At 43.6% G+C, this 14,608-nt stretch overlaps 1 protein-coding gene across 4 annotated transcripts in view; it reads right to left on the reverse strand.

The window, feature by feature from the left end:
* Positions 1-14,608, reverse strand: part of LOC140481933 (aldehyde oxidase 3-like) — a 141,300-nt gene that overhangs the window by 71,613 nt on the left and 55,079 nt on the right. For all 4 annotated transcript variants that reach the window (XM_072578645.1, XM_072578643.1, XM_072578644.1 and 1 more), the window contains 2 exons: positions 14,327-14,501; positions 13,027-13,116 (listed from right to left, as the gene is read on the reverse strand). In XM_072578645.1, coding sequence (XP_072434746.1) covers positions 13,027-13,116; positions 14,327-14,501 — 265 coding nt within the window. The remainder of the gene's footprint in view (positions 1-13,026; positions 13,117-14,326; positions 14,502-14,608) is intronic.

Here is a 14,608-nt window from a genome sequence, read left to right on the forward strand (position 1 = left end):
TTGTCCAGGTATATTACCTCACATTTAGCCATATAATGGACTGAATTCAATTTTCTGCTGCTAAACCCACCTTACCAGCCCATCTATATGCTCCTCATTATTCAAGACCCCATCAATTTTTGTGGCTTTTGCAAATTTACTGATGAACCCTCCTACATTCAAGGCTAAATCATTTATACAAAGTACAAGTACCCCAACTCTGACTCTTGTGGGTCTGCAATGGATAGACTTCCAGTCAGAAAAGCACCCTCAATCATCACCTTCTACTTCTTTCCACTCAGCCAATTGTGGATCCAATTTTCCAAACGTCTTTGGATTCCATGGACTCTTACCTTTACTATCAGTCTCCCATGTGGAACCTTTTTCAAAAGCCTCGCTGAAATCAAAAGAGACTACATCAAAAGAACTGTCCTCATCTATACACCTGGTCACCTTGTAAAAACATTTTACCAACTTGGTCAGACATGTCCTCCCTTTAACAAAACCATGCTGACTGTTCTTGATTAATCCTTGCCTCTCCAAATACAGATTAGTTCTGTCCCTCAGAATTACTTCCAATAATTTCCCCACCACTGAGTTTAGATTGACTGGCTTGTATTTTTCTGGTTTATTCCTTGCTCAGTTCTTGAATAATGGTACCACATTGGCTGTCCTCCAGTCTGCTGGTATCTCTCCTGTGGCCAGAAAGGAATTGAAAATGTTTGCAAGGGTCTCTGCTTTTTCTCCCTCCCTCCATGACTCCCTCGTCAGGTCCACACCCCCCACCAATCCAACCTCCACTCCCGACACCTTCCCCTGCAACCGCAAGAAATGCAAAACTTGCGCCCACACCTCCCCCCTTACTTCCCTCCAAGGCCCCAAGGGATCCTTCCATATCCGCCATAAATTCACCTGCACCTCCACACACATCATTTACTGCATCCGCTGCACCCGATGTGGCCTCCTCTATATTGGGGAGACAGGCCACCGACTTGCGGAAGGTTTCAGAGAACACCTCTGGGACACCCGGACCAACCAACCCAACCACCCCGTGGCTCAACACTTCAACTCCCCCTCCCACTCCACCAAGGACATGCAGGTCCTTGGACTCCTCCATCGCCAGACCATAGCAACACGACGGCTGGAGGAAGAGCGCCTCATCTTCCGCCTAGGAACCCTCCAACCACAAGGGATGAACTCAGATTTCTCCAGTTTCCTCATTTCTCCTCCCCCCACCTTGTCTCAGTCCCAACCCTCGAACTCAGCACCTGCTTATCTGCTCCCAGGAGGATCAGTTCCACCATAGAACACACCAGATGGCCTCCTTCTTTAGAGACCGCAACTTCCCTTCCCACGTGGTTAAAGATGCCCTCCAACGCATCTCGTCCACATCCCACACCTCTGCCCTCACACCCCACCCCTCCAACCGTAACAAAGACAGAACGCCCCTGGTGCTCACCTTCCACCCTACAAACCTTCGCATAAACCAAATCATCTGCCGACATTTCCGCCACCTCCAAACAGACCCCACTACCAGGGAGAAATTTCCCTCCCCACCCCTTTCCGTCTTCTGAAAAGACCGTTCCCTTCGCGACTACCTGGTCAGGTCCACACCCCCCTACGACCCACCCTCCCATTCTGGCACTTTCCCCTGCCACCGCAGGAACTGTAAAACCTGTGCCCACACCTCCTCCCTCACCTCTATCCAAGGCCCTAAAGGAGCCTTCCACATCCATCAAAGTTTTACCTGCACATCCACTAATATCATTTATTGTATCCGTTGCTCCCGATGTGGTCTCCTCTACATTGAGGAGACTGGACGCCTCCTAGCAGAGCGCTTTAGGGAACATCTCCGAGACACCCGCACCAATCAACCAAACCACCCCGTGGCCCAACATTTCAACTCCCCATCCCACTCTGCTGAGGACATGGAGGTCCTGGGCCTCCTTCACCGCCGCTCCCTCACCACCAGACGCCTGGAGGAAGAACGCCTCATCTTCCGCCTCGGAACACTTCAACCCCAGGGCATCAATGTGGACTTCAACAGCTTCCTCATTTTCCCTTCCCCCACCTCATCCTAGTTTCAAACTTCCAGCTCAGCACTGTCTCGTTGACTTGTCCGGACTTGTCGAACCTGCCTATCTCCTTTTCCACCTATCCACTCCACCCTCTCCTCCTTGACCTATCACCTTCATCTCCTCCCCCACTCACCCATTGTACTCTATGCTACTCTCTCCCCACCCCCACCCTCCTCTAGCTTATCTCTCCATGCTTCAGGCTCACTGCCTTTATTCCTGATGAAGGGCTTTTGCCCGAAACATCAATTTTGCTGCTCGTTGGATGCTGCCTGAACTGTTGTGCTCTTCCAGCACCACTAATCCAGTACCTGCTTTTTCTCCCTTACCTCACCTAATGGTACATTTCATCCACCCCTGAAGATTTCTCTACTTTTATGCCTGCCAGAACATTCAGAACATCCTCTCTGACTATGTTAATTTCTTTAGTTGTATCACAGACCTTCTCTCTGATTTGTTTACCCATACGATCTCCCTCATTACTGAATACTGACACATTTAGAACTGTGCCTACATCCTCTGGCTACACACAAATCACCACTGTGGACATAAATGGCCCCTACTCTTCATAATTCTTTTATTTTTAATGTGCCTGCTTCATAAGATTTTGATGGTTCTATCCTTTTTCTTAATTGGAAACTGTTTGCGCTGTACTCTCTCTATTTCCTTCTGGAAATGTAACCCGTTGTTTTGAGACAGTATCTGCTCCCAGCCCGCTCTGCCCAAATCATACCCAAACCAGTTCTATGAAGAGTCACCGGACTCGAAACATTAACTCTGCTTTCTCCCCACAGACGCTGCCAGACCTGCAAAGTTTCTCCAACAAATTCTGTGGAGATTTTGTTTCAGATCTCCAGCATCCACATTTGTTTGTTTTATTATACTACCTGAATCATGTCAGATTCTATTAAACTCAGATTTCCCTCAGGTGACAACTTCTATTTCAGACCTATTCCAGAACAATGTTGAATGCTGTCTGTAAAACACACCCTCGCTGATATTTCAACCACTTGCCTTGCTTTGTTACTTAAAATTAAATCTAGAACTATCCCTCACCTAAAGGACAGTCTACATACTGCCTTAAAAAGCTGTCCTGGATGCATTTCAAGAATTCTGCTCCATCTAAACCTTTCACACTATGACAACTCCTAAGGTTGGGGAACTTGAAATCCCCTTCTATCACAATCCTGTTACTTTTGCACTTTCCTGAAGGTTACAGGGAGACCAGGGAGTTTCCCCAGGGAGACATGCAAATGCAGAAAGAGATGCCTCACCTAATGGAACAACCACAGAACAGCACAGCTGGGACTACCTGCAGGCAGTAGTGTCCCAAAGGATATGGCACAGGTAAGGGGGCCAACTGTTCCCCAAAGTAACAGAACAGAAAAAGTTAGTAACCCTGAGGTTACGTTGCATTTGTGACTGTTACAAGAGGAGTTTAAGTCCAGATAAAATACAATCTAACACAGATCCCAGTCATCTGGTGAGTGCCTACCAGACCATTAATACATTAGAGGGTAGCAAGGAGTAGTCAGTTCAGAAGGCAAGACTTGAAGATTCCTGAGTTGAACACTGACTCCCAGACACTGGAATCTTTATCATAAATGCCCAGTTAATACTTTTAAGCAAAGTATAGTGGAGGAATCTTACCACCCTTGTTGGGAAATCTAAAGAAATCTGAAAGCATTCATCAGATTGCATTGCACAAATAATTCATGACTTGGATGTGGAAGAATCCCAAGCAATAAACCAAAATTCCTACCAACTTATCATCCTCGGTCCTGGAATGAGGAGGCAGGGCTTGGGATAGTGATATCCTGAAATTGTCAAATTTGCAGTGAGACATCCCTTCTCCAGTGTTCAATGCTTCTCTCTTTGAAGGCCAACATACCATTTGCCTTCTTTACTATCTGCTTCATCTGTGTGCAACTGATGTACAAGGACACCCAAGTCACATAAACGCTGTCTCAATTTAGAGCCAGTTAGTAATCTGCCTTTGTTAGTTTGCTAAAGGAAGGTTGGATAACCCCACATTTATCCATGTTACATGCATGCATTTATCCACTCACTTAACCCGTCCAAATCATCCAGCTTTGTGTCATTTTCAAATTTGGTGATATTACTTTTCGTTCATTCATCTAAATCACTAAGATATATTGTGAATAGCTCGGGTCCTAGCATTGATCTCTGCAGTGCCCTACTAGTCACTACCTGCCATTTGTAAAACGTCCTGCTTATTCCTACTCTTTGCTTCCCGCATGCTAAGCAGTTTTCTATCAATTTCAATGGACTACTCCAAATTCCATGTGCTTTAATTTTACATGCTAATCTTTTATGTGAAACTTTGTCAAAAGCATTCTGAACCACATCCACTGGCTCCCCCTCACAAATTCTACTAATTACATTCACAAAGAATTCCAGGAGCTTTATCAAGCAGGATTCCTCTTTTGTCAATTCATGCTGACTCTGTATGAAACAAAAACAGAAATTTCTGAAGAAACTCAGCAGCTTTGGCTGCATCTAGGAGAGAAAGCAGAATTAATGTTTCAAATCCAGTGACCCTTCAAAAGCAAAAGAAGTTCTGAAGAAAAAACTGGAATGTTAATTTTGCTTTCTCTCCATAGATGCTGGAGTTTATCCAACAATTTCTGTCATTGTTTCTGATTTCCAGTATCCCCGATTGTTTTGTTTTTCTGACTGTGTCCAATCCTGCCCCTGCTTTCCAAGTGATCTGCCATTAAATCTTTTCTAATGAACTCTAACGTTTGCCCCACTACTGACATCAGGCTCACTGGTCCATATTTATTTTATTTTCCCATTTTATCTTCCTTTTTAAACATGGGGGCTTACATTAGGTCCTCTCCAATCTCTAGGAACTGTCCCAGAGTCTTGGAAGATGACCACTAATGCATCGACTATTTCTAGGGCCATTCTTTAACTACTCTGGGATGTAGTTATGAGGCCCTGGGGATTTATCGGCCTTCAATCTTATCAATTTCCCCAAAACAATTTCCTTACTGATTTCCTTCATTCCTCCCTCTTATTAAACAGTGTTCCCCATCATTTCTGTATGTGATTTTAGTCCTCCTTTGTGAACACGGAACCAAAGTATGAATTTAGTTGGTCAGCCACTTCTTTGTTCCCCATTACAAATTTCCCTACTTCTGACTGTAAGGGATAAGCATTGGTTTACATCAATCTTCTTCTCTTCACATATCTACAGGATACGTGCCCCTCAAGCTTACTGCCTACTTTCCTCTTCTTAATCAGTCCCTTTGTCTTAATATTGTGTGCAGCTTTGGTCTCCTTTTCTGAGGAAGGATGCTTCGGGACTGAAGTGTGAGGAGAGATTGACTGGGTTGGGATTGTTTTCACTGGAGTTCAGGCAAATCAGGAGGGATCTCTTTGAGACTTATAAAATTTTCACAGGGCTAGACATGGTAGATACAGGGAGGATGTTACTGATGGTGGGTGTGTCCAGAACCAGGGGTCACTGCCTGAGGATGCAGTTTAGACCATTTAGACCATTTAGGGTGGGGATAAGAAGACATTTCTCCATCCAAAGAGTGGTAAGCCTGTGGAATTCATTACCACAGGTAGCAGTTGATGCCAAAACATTGAATGTATTCAAGAGGCAGCTGGATATAACACTTGGGCCGAATGGGATCCAAGGTTATGGGGAGAAAGCAGGATTAGGCTTTAGATAATCAGTCATGATCATGGTGAATGAGGAGCAGCCCCGAAGGGCCAAAAGGTCTCCTCCTGCTCCTACCTTCTACGTTACCTCTGCTGAATTCTAAATTGCTTCCACTCCTCAGGTCTGCTGCTTTTTTCTGGCCAATTTGTATATCTCTTCCTTTAATCTAATGCTATTTCTAATTTCCCTTGCAAGCCATGTATCAACCACCTTTCCTGTTTTACTTTTATATCAGACAAAAATGAATAATTGTTGCAGTTCACCCATGCACTCTTTGATTGTTTGCAATTCTTTTCCACTGTCGTCATTTTCAGTAATGATCCCCAATATATTTTTGATTTCTCTGCCTATTACTTTTCTTATTCCCCTTTCTTTTTGTCCTTGTCCTTGGTTCCCCTTTTTCTGCCTCCTGTCATTTTAGGGTTTAAAGCCTCCCCAATCACTTCAGCAAATACTCAGCTTGGACACCCATCCCACTCCTGCCCAGGTATAACCCATTCAGCCTGTACTGGTGCCAGTTGTGCTGGTCCCCTAGAACTGGTCCAAATGTCCCAGGAATCTGAAATCCTCCCCTCATACCATCTCTTCACCATGCATTCAACTGATATATTCTGTTATTTCTACTCTGACAAACACGAGAGAGTGGTAGCAATCCCGAGATCACCACCTTTGAGGTCCTACTTTTCAACTTACTTCCCAACTCCCTATATTCTGTTATTCTGGTTTAGGGCCACATCCCTTTTTCTTAAACAGTGTATCATCTATACCAATCTGTACCCCAACCACTCACTGTTTTCAGGCTCCTCCTTCAGAATGTCCTATAGCCACTTTGAGGCATCCTCAACCCAAGCACCAAGGAGACAACATACGTCCCAATGAGTGAGACAAGATAAAAGCAATAATCAGGAAGTCTACCTACAGAGAGACCAGTGGCAGAGCAACTTGTCACAAAACATATCTCGATGGGAGTGCAGGGAATGAACCACATTAGGAATATTCACCAAACCTATTCACCGAGACTTTAAAAGTAAAACAGTAACATTTGTGATCTCCTGTGTTTACCTTCGCTTCTTTTTCTTAAAAATAAAGCCGGTTAAGTAGAAGACTAATCTTGTTTTTTTTAATATAATTATAATGAAGTTTAAAGAGCAGAGAATCTTGAATAAATTAATTAAAAATGAAATCAAGTATGATTGAGATGGTAGAACAAGTGATATGTTACTGTTGCAGCATGTGGAAGCTGCTGGACCCCAATGTGGTCCACAGCAAGTACATCTGTAATCAATATTTGCGGCTCAAGGAACTTTGGATCCGGGTTGAGTTGGAATCTGAGTCGCAGACATTGTGCCACAACATGGAAGGGGCAAGTTACTTGGACACTTTGCTCCAGAGGGTGGTGACACCCTTCAAATGAGATAATTCAAAACAGGTCTGGGATCAGGGACATTGTAGTGTGATTGTAGGTGAGGCTGATATGAGAACCCAGGGGTTTCACTTGAGGAGCTTCAGCGCCTGTAATTATCCAGTAGTTACAACATTCTCACAAGCTGTGTGAATGAGAGTGAGGACTGAGGAGCAGACTTACAAAGTGACCATGACAGTATGATTAGGGGAATAGCTACTGACCTCTGCAGCTGTGAGCAGGAGTCATAGAGTCATATAGACCCTCTGTCAAACCAGTCCATGCTGACCCTAATCACAACTTAAACTAGTCACCTACATACTCTTGGCTCATATCCCTCCAAACATTTCTTATTGAGATACTATTCAAATGTCACTTAAATGTTGTAACTGTCCCTGCATCCATCACTTCCTCTGGAAGTTCATTCCACACACGAATCACTCTCTGTGTAAAAATGTTGCCCCTCATGACTTTCATAAATCTATCTCCTCTCACCTTAAAAGTATGCCCCCTAGTCTTGAAACCCCCAAACTTAAGGAAAAGACACCTGTCATTTCCCTTAGCTATACCCTTCATGGTTTTATAAACCTCTATAAGGTCACCCCTCACCTCCTACACTCCAGTGAAAAAAATCCTAGCTTATTCAGCCTCTCCTTACAACTCAAACCTTCCATTCCAAGCAACATTTCAGTAAATCCTTTATGAACCCTGTCAAGTTTAATAACTGGACACAGTACTCCAACATCCTGTACAACCTTAACATATTGCCCCAACCCCTATACTCAAAGGTCTGAACAATGTAGGCAACATGTTAAAAGCCTTCATAACCACTATGTATACATGTGACGCAAATTTCAAAGAATTATGTACATGAACCACTAGGTGTCCCTGTTCTACAGCATTAGCCAAGGCCATACTTTTAATTGTGTAAGTTTTACGAAATAACCCTTGGTTGTTTTACCAAAATGCAATACTTTGCATTTATCCAAATTAAACTCCATCTGCCACTCTCCAGCTCATTGATCCAATTCATCAAGATTTCTTTGTAATCTTAGATATCCTTCTTCACTGATCACCACAGCACCGATTTTGGTGTCAAACGCAAACTTACCAACCATGTCCTCTACATTTTCAAGTAAATCGTTCATATAAATAACAAACAAAAGTTGACCCAGCACCGATCCGTGTGAAACACCACTGGTCACAGACCTCCAGTCCAAGAAAAAACCCTCCACTACCACTCTCTGTCTCCTCCCATTAAGCCAATTTTGTATCCAATTGGCAAGCTCGCTCTGAATCCACTGTGATCTAACTTTACTAATTAGTCTGCCATGTAGAATCTCATCAAAGGCTTTACTAAAAGCCCAAGTAAACAACGTCCACCACTCTTCCTAAGGTTGTGTTGCCAGCCTGGGCAAAGGACACCTCCCCAGGGCTGGAGGAAAATTTGGAGAAGGTGGAGAGGGATCCAACGTGAATCATCCACATTTTAACAATAACACTGGTTTCACTAGAAAGGAAATTCTACTGGAAAATTTAAAAAGTGGTAGTATATTAGCATGGTTAGAAGAATGGCTAACTAATAGAAGATGGTGTGTCCTTAAAAAAAGGGACATTTACAGTAATTAATGTTGGGTCACAATTATTTATAATATATATTAATAATGATTTGGATGAGGAAAGTGAATATACTACAGCCAAGTTTGTGCATGACACTAAAACAGGTGGAAGGCAAGTGGAAGGATAACAGGGAGACTGCAGAGGGATATAGATAGGTTAAATGAGTGGACAAAAACTTGACAGATAGAATATAACATTGAAAAATGAAACATCATTGTAGCTTGGCAGGAAGAATAGAAGAGTCGACTGTTATTTAAATGGAGAAAGACTGCACAACACTGCAACACAGAGGGATCGCGTCCTTGTGCATTGATCTCAAACAGCAATCAAATTCAGTAGGTAACAGTGAAGTTAATGTGAATGTTGGCCTTTAGTTTAAAGGGAATGGAATGCAAATATATTGAAGATTTATTAACACTAGACACAGCATTTGTTAGATCTCACCTAGAACATTACAAAGAGTTTTGGTAGCTTTACCCAAGGAATACTAGCTCTGGAGGCAGTTCACTGAAGGTTCACTCTGTTGATCCTGAGTATGGAGGGATTTTCTTGAGGAGATGTTGAGTAGTTTGAGCCTGTACTCACTGGAGTTTACAGGAAGAGATGCAGCCTTAATGACACATACAAGAATTTTAGAAGACAATACAGGGTAGAAGTAGAAAGGACATTGCCCTTTGTGGGAAATTCTAGGACCAGAGGGCATAACCTCAGAAAAAGAGATTGCACTTTTAAGACAAAGGTGGGCTGGAATTTCTTTTTTCAGAGAGTAGTGAATCTATGGAATTCTTTGCCAAAGAGAGCTGTAGATGCTGGGTCATCAAGTACATTCAAGGCAAAGACAGACAAATTTTTAATCAGTAAGGGAATCAGTGTTTACAGGGAAAAGGCAAGAAAGAAGAGTTAAGGATTATCAGATCAACCATGATCTCATTGAAAGATACAGCAAACTCAATGCGTTGAATGACCTACATCTGTTCCTCTGCCTTACGTCCTTATGGTCTAGCATTGACACCACAGAAGAGCCATCTCCAGTAGAAGAGAAGCTAGCCATTGTGCCTTGGCATTCAGTGGCAATACCATCACTGACAACTTTCTGAGGGTTACCACTGACCAGAAACTGAGCAGAACTAGCCATAGTGTAGTTATAAGAGCAAGTCAGAGGCTTAGAATCCTACTGTGAATAATTTACAAGACACAAGTCAGGATAGAATACTCCCCACTTGCCCAGCTGTGTGCACCTCCAACAACACTCAAGAAGCGTGACACCTTCTACGATAAAAAAGCATGTTTGATTGGCACTACATCTGCAAGCATCCAGTCCTTCCATCACCAATGGTCAGTAGCAGCAGTGTGTACCATCTACAAGATGAACTACAAAAATTTACAGAAGATACTCAGACAATACCTCCCAACTTAATGACTACTACTATCTAGAAGGACAAGGGCAGAAGATATATCAGAACACCACCAACTCCATGTTTCCTCTGAGCTACACACAATTCTGACTTTGAAATATACTGCCTTTCCTTCACTGTCCCTGGGTCAAAGTCCTGGAGCTCCCTCCCTCATGGCATTGAGAGTCTACCCACAGATGGACTGCGGGGGTTCAAGAAAACAACTCACCACCACCTAGTCAAGGGCAACTAGGGATGGGAAATATTCACTAGCCTAGCCAGGATGCCCACATCCTATGACTGAATAAAGAAAATACTAACTTCATTCTATTCCTCAATCTCCTTCCAGTTTCTTGTTCCTAGTGTGCTTTTTTCTTAAATCCTTCCAATCCTCAGGTTTGTTACAGTTTTGGTAGCTTTATAGTCACTTTGATTTAATTCTAAACCATCCTTAATCCTTTGTTAGCCAATAACTCCATGCAACCACCAAAATGGAAAAAGGCATTTTTCTTTTCCATCTGGTAATCTCACCTGTTGACATTTGGTTTCCATAAACCTGTGCTAATGCTGCATTGTGGGAAAGCAATGCATTTTGGAATAAACGCTGAACTGTTGGGTGGCAATGTAAATACACCAGTTCAGACACCTGAACAATTATCAGATGTCTTTGCCCGAACCCCTGGAACCTCCTACCTAAACCTCTGTACCTCTCCACCAAACCTCTCTCTCCACCTTTACGATGCTCCTTAAACACAGCATCTTGGTCAAGTTCCAATTATTCGACTTAATGGTTGAAGTCATCAGGTCTCAGGAACATTGGTGATGGGCAAGTGAAGAAATGCACATCGGACTCCTTCAGAATCCCTAATGGTCACACATGCTGCAATTGAACATTTCGACGGGGTGATTCCCTGATGTCTGTGAGCCTTCATCAAAGTCTTCAATCTTGAATCCAGGGAGAATACTTCAATACATGTAATGTAACTGGACACCTACTCTGCCTCTGGAACTGTTTGGCAATTTAACTCAGAGCTTTCCAAACTGTGAATTTTGACTCCCAGTGGGGTCACAAGCTCCAATGACATCCGTGGTTCACTGACCAAGTTTTAGCTGTTTGTAATCTTGCAGTTTGTTAAATAGTGAATATGGCTTATCTGAATCATAGAATCCCTACAGTGTGGAAACAGGTCATTTGGCGCAACGAGTCCACACCAACTTTCCGAACAGTATCCCGCCCAGATCCATACCCCTACCCTATTACTCTACACTTCCCCTGGCCAATTCACCTAACCTGCATATCTTTGGACTGTGGGAGGAAACCAGAGCACCCGGAGGAAACCCACGCAGACACGGGGAGAATGTGCAAGCTCCATACAGACAGTCGCCCAAAGCTAGAATCGAACCTAGGTCCCTGGCACTGTGAGGCAGCAGTGCTAACCACTGAGCCACCATGCCACTTGAGCTGCTTGATGTTGCAGGCCTGAATCCTGACCAAAAATTCCTCTTGGGAAGCTAGGGATTTTTTTATACTTAAAATCCATGTGGATTAAATGGTGATTATCTCCCATCTCTTATAGATCTCTATCCCCCTCTTGTACCCCCCTTAGTTCTTAGACATTCCCCATATAGCCACCCTCCCACCAAAACATATGCTGCTCTTACAGGTAACTTCCCCAAATCTCCACTGCTCTCACAGGCATTTCCTCTCTACCCACAGGTGTTGTTTCTCCAATCCTAAATCTCACAGGCATCTTCTGCACCCCATCTTCTCACAGACACGTACCCCACCACTCTGCTCTCACAGGTATGACGTCTTGATGACTTTCAAGCACCAAACTGGGGCCATGATGAGAAAATGTTTGGGAAGCATTTTAATCCTTGTACTGAATCGGAAATCAGTTAATGCAACTCAGCTAGCACCACCTACTGTCTCAAGCCCAGTACCCACCTACTCCACCTCCATCCCCACAAATCAACTGCCCCTTTGATTAGACTCCACTATACCAGCCAACATACCTAAGTAAACCTCCAACCATCTGACACCTGACCACCCCGCACTGGACCTGACTAGCCCACCAACCACCCAACTACTGGGCTACCCGCACAATCCTGTACTGAGTTCCCCTGAGCACCCTTGAGTTCCCCACTCCTGGCTCCTCCTTTACTGATCCACCACTTACAGAATTTATCCAGTTACTGACTTACCCGGCTTCTGAAAAGATGGGCTCTAGAAAAAATCTGTAACAATATAAATACAACAGCTACTATTGTGAAAGAGGGATATCCTGCCTTCTCTTCAAGCTTTGCTTGCACCTAATGAACTTTTCCTGGGCTGGCTGTACTGACCTGAAGCTTCAGTTTGGATCAGAAGATACATCTGAAACTATAAAGGGGTCAGGTTGAGGAAATATTTTTACACTGTAGCAATGCACTCAGCACCGATGCTGACCACAAGTTTTAACCTAATATTCCGCATATGGATCTTTGCCAAACACCATCTGATAACTGGTCTAATCGGTACCTTGGAATTTTTACTACATTAAAGGTGCTGTATAAATGCAATCTTTTGTGGAACAGAAAGAGTATAAAGATCAGGCTAATTGGTGGATCAGACTACTCAACCTCTCTCCTGAATTTGCTTCAAATCCAACCTCTTTCAGTCATCCCATCGACTCAGATAAACTTGCAGCTAAACCTTCACTAGTGTAAAAATAGGTGTCACAACCTGTTAACTCACAAAAAAAGAAACTGTCTCATCAAGAGATCCAATTCGAGAGGGGTTTCTGTCAGAGTTCAAAGCACGATGGTCCTTGGATCAATCATCATCGCTATTGATATCCTTCACAAAGATCAACTGACCTGGAAACTTTGGAAGCCCCGAGGCAGCTCAATCGAAAATGGGATTGTTGCACTACACAGTCGCTCTGGGATGTTTGCACCAAACGGATCCTAGTCAGAAAATGAAAAGGAGCAGTGAGTTTAAGTAATGCAGAGAGTAGTGCTTACATTGCAAGCTGGAAGGATGAGGGGTGACTCTTTGTGTTGTTTTCAATAGGACGTTGAGTACATTCCTAACTTCAGAAAAGATCAAATCACTTAGAAGCTAAGTATCTCATCACCACATGATATCCTGGACTGGCTCTAATAGAATTGATTTGAGGATTTTTCCCTTCTTGATGGCCCTGAGATTTGTACTGTTTTTTCTGCCTATCCTGGAGATTACATGGCAGTGGGGGATAGAGGAGTAAGGAAGCATTCACTCACAATGTTTCATTCATCATAGAGTGCAGGGGTGGCTGGATTCATCAGCTGGTCTTTGCCTGACCTTCAAATTTGCCTTTTGGGTGTCATATGTTTGAATTTTTGCATGTTCTCATTTATATGCAGGTATACCTACTTGCCCATTTTGACAGGTTCAGCATAAACCAATCAAATACTTCAGGCATACATTCTCCCCATGTATGCGTGGGTTTCCTCCAGGTGTTCCTGTTTTCTCCCATAGTCCAAAGATGTACAGGTCAGGTGAATTGGCCGTGCTAAATTGCCCATAGTGTTCAGAGATGTGTAGGCTAGATGCATTAGTCAGGGGAAATACAGAGCAATAGAATAAGGGAATAGATCTGGTGGGACATTCTTTGGAGGGTTGGTATAGACTTGATGGGTCAAATGGTTTGTTTCCACACTGTAGGTATTCTATGAAATACCACGGACAGATACACAATGCACGATGCCTTCCGCACCCCACAAATCTCATGCCCTAAGTTGTCTTGGGCGTTTCTAATGTAGCAAAAATCAATGGCTGAAAGTACTTTCACAATAACATACTATGGCCTCTTTGAACCCATTCCTTTCACACCTTCACCAAAGCTTAACAAACTAATGTGGCGAATTCCAAAATTAGAGGAGAATCCACAGCAGGTCTGCAGTGGATTGGGACATGAAGGGGTTCAGAACGTGATGAGGTTCTCTCTTTAGTAACTTTTGTTCGTGGGACCAAGGAGAAGGAAAGGTCTTTCTGAGCCCCATGAGGACCACTTAAGTCTCATGTTGTTTCAGCTTCCTCCATCCAACCACCCCCAACATTCCCCTTCTCATGACCATCCCAACGTCCTCTTCCCACGTCCCACATATCACCAGCCATGGAATACGTATATCTTGCCTCCTTGCCCAATAGTTGCTGCAATCTCTGCCACACTTGTAGGTAGAACTTGTAGAAGAAACTGATGGTCAATGTCCTGCGGAACTGCACACTCCCTCCAGGTGCTGAGTCAGGGAGTGAAATATCATCAAGCAGCAGCTCACAGGTCTGACGCAGCAGATTCTCATCCCAGGATCTGTTTCAGGAATGAAGAGGTTACAAGTTACACACTCAGAATCTGAGCAATTGTGAAATCTACAGACAATCACTGGCAGCCCACAGCCGAGCTATCTAGATTGTGCG

The sequence above is a fragment of the Chiloscyllium punctatum genome, chromosome 10 (genome assembly GCF_047496795.1).
Source record: "Chiloscyllium punctatum isolate Juve2018m chromosome 10, sChiPun1.3, whole genome shotgun sequence".
Classification (NCBI taxonomy): domain Eukaryota; kingdom Metazoa; phylum Chordata; class Chondrichthyes; order Orectolobiformes; family Hemiscylliidae; genus Chiloscyllium; species Chiloscyllium punctatum.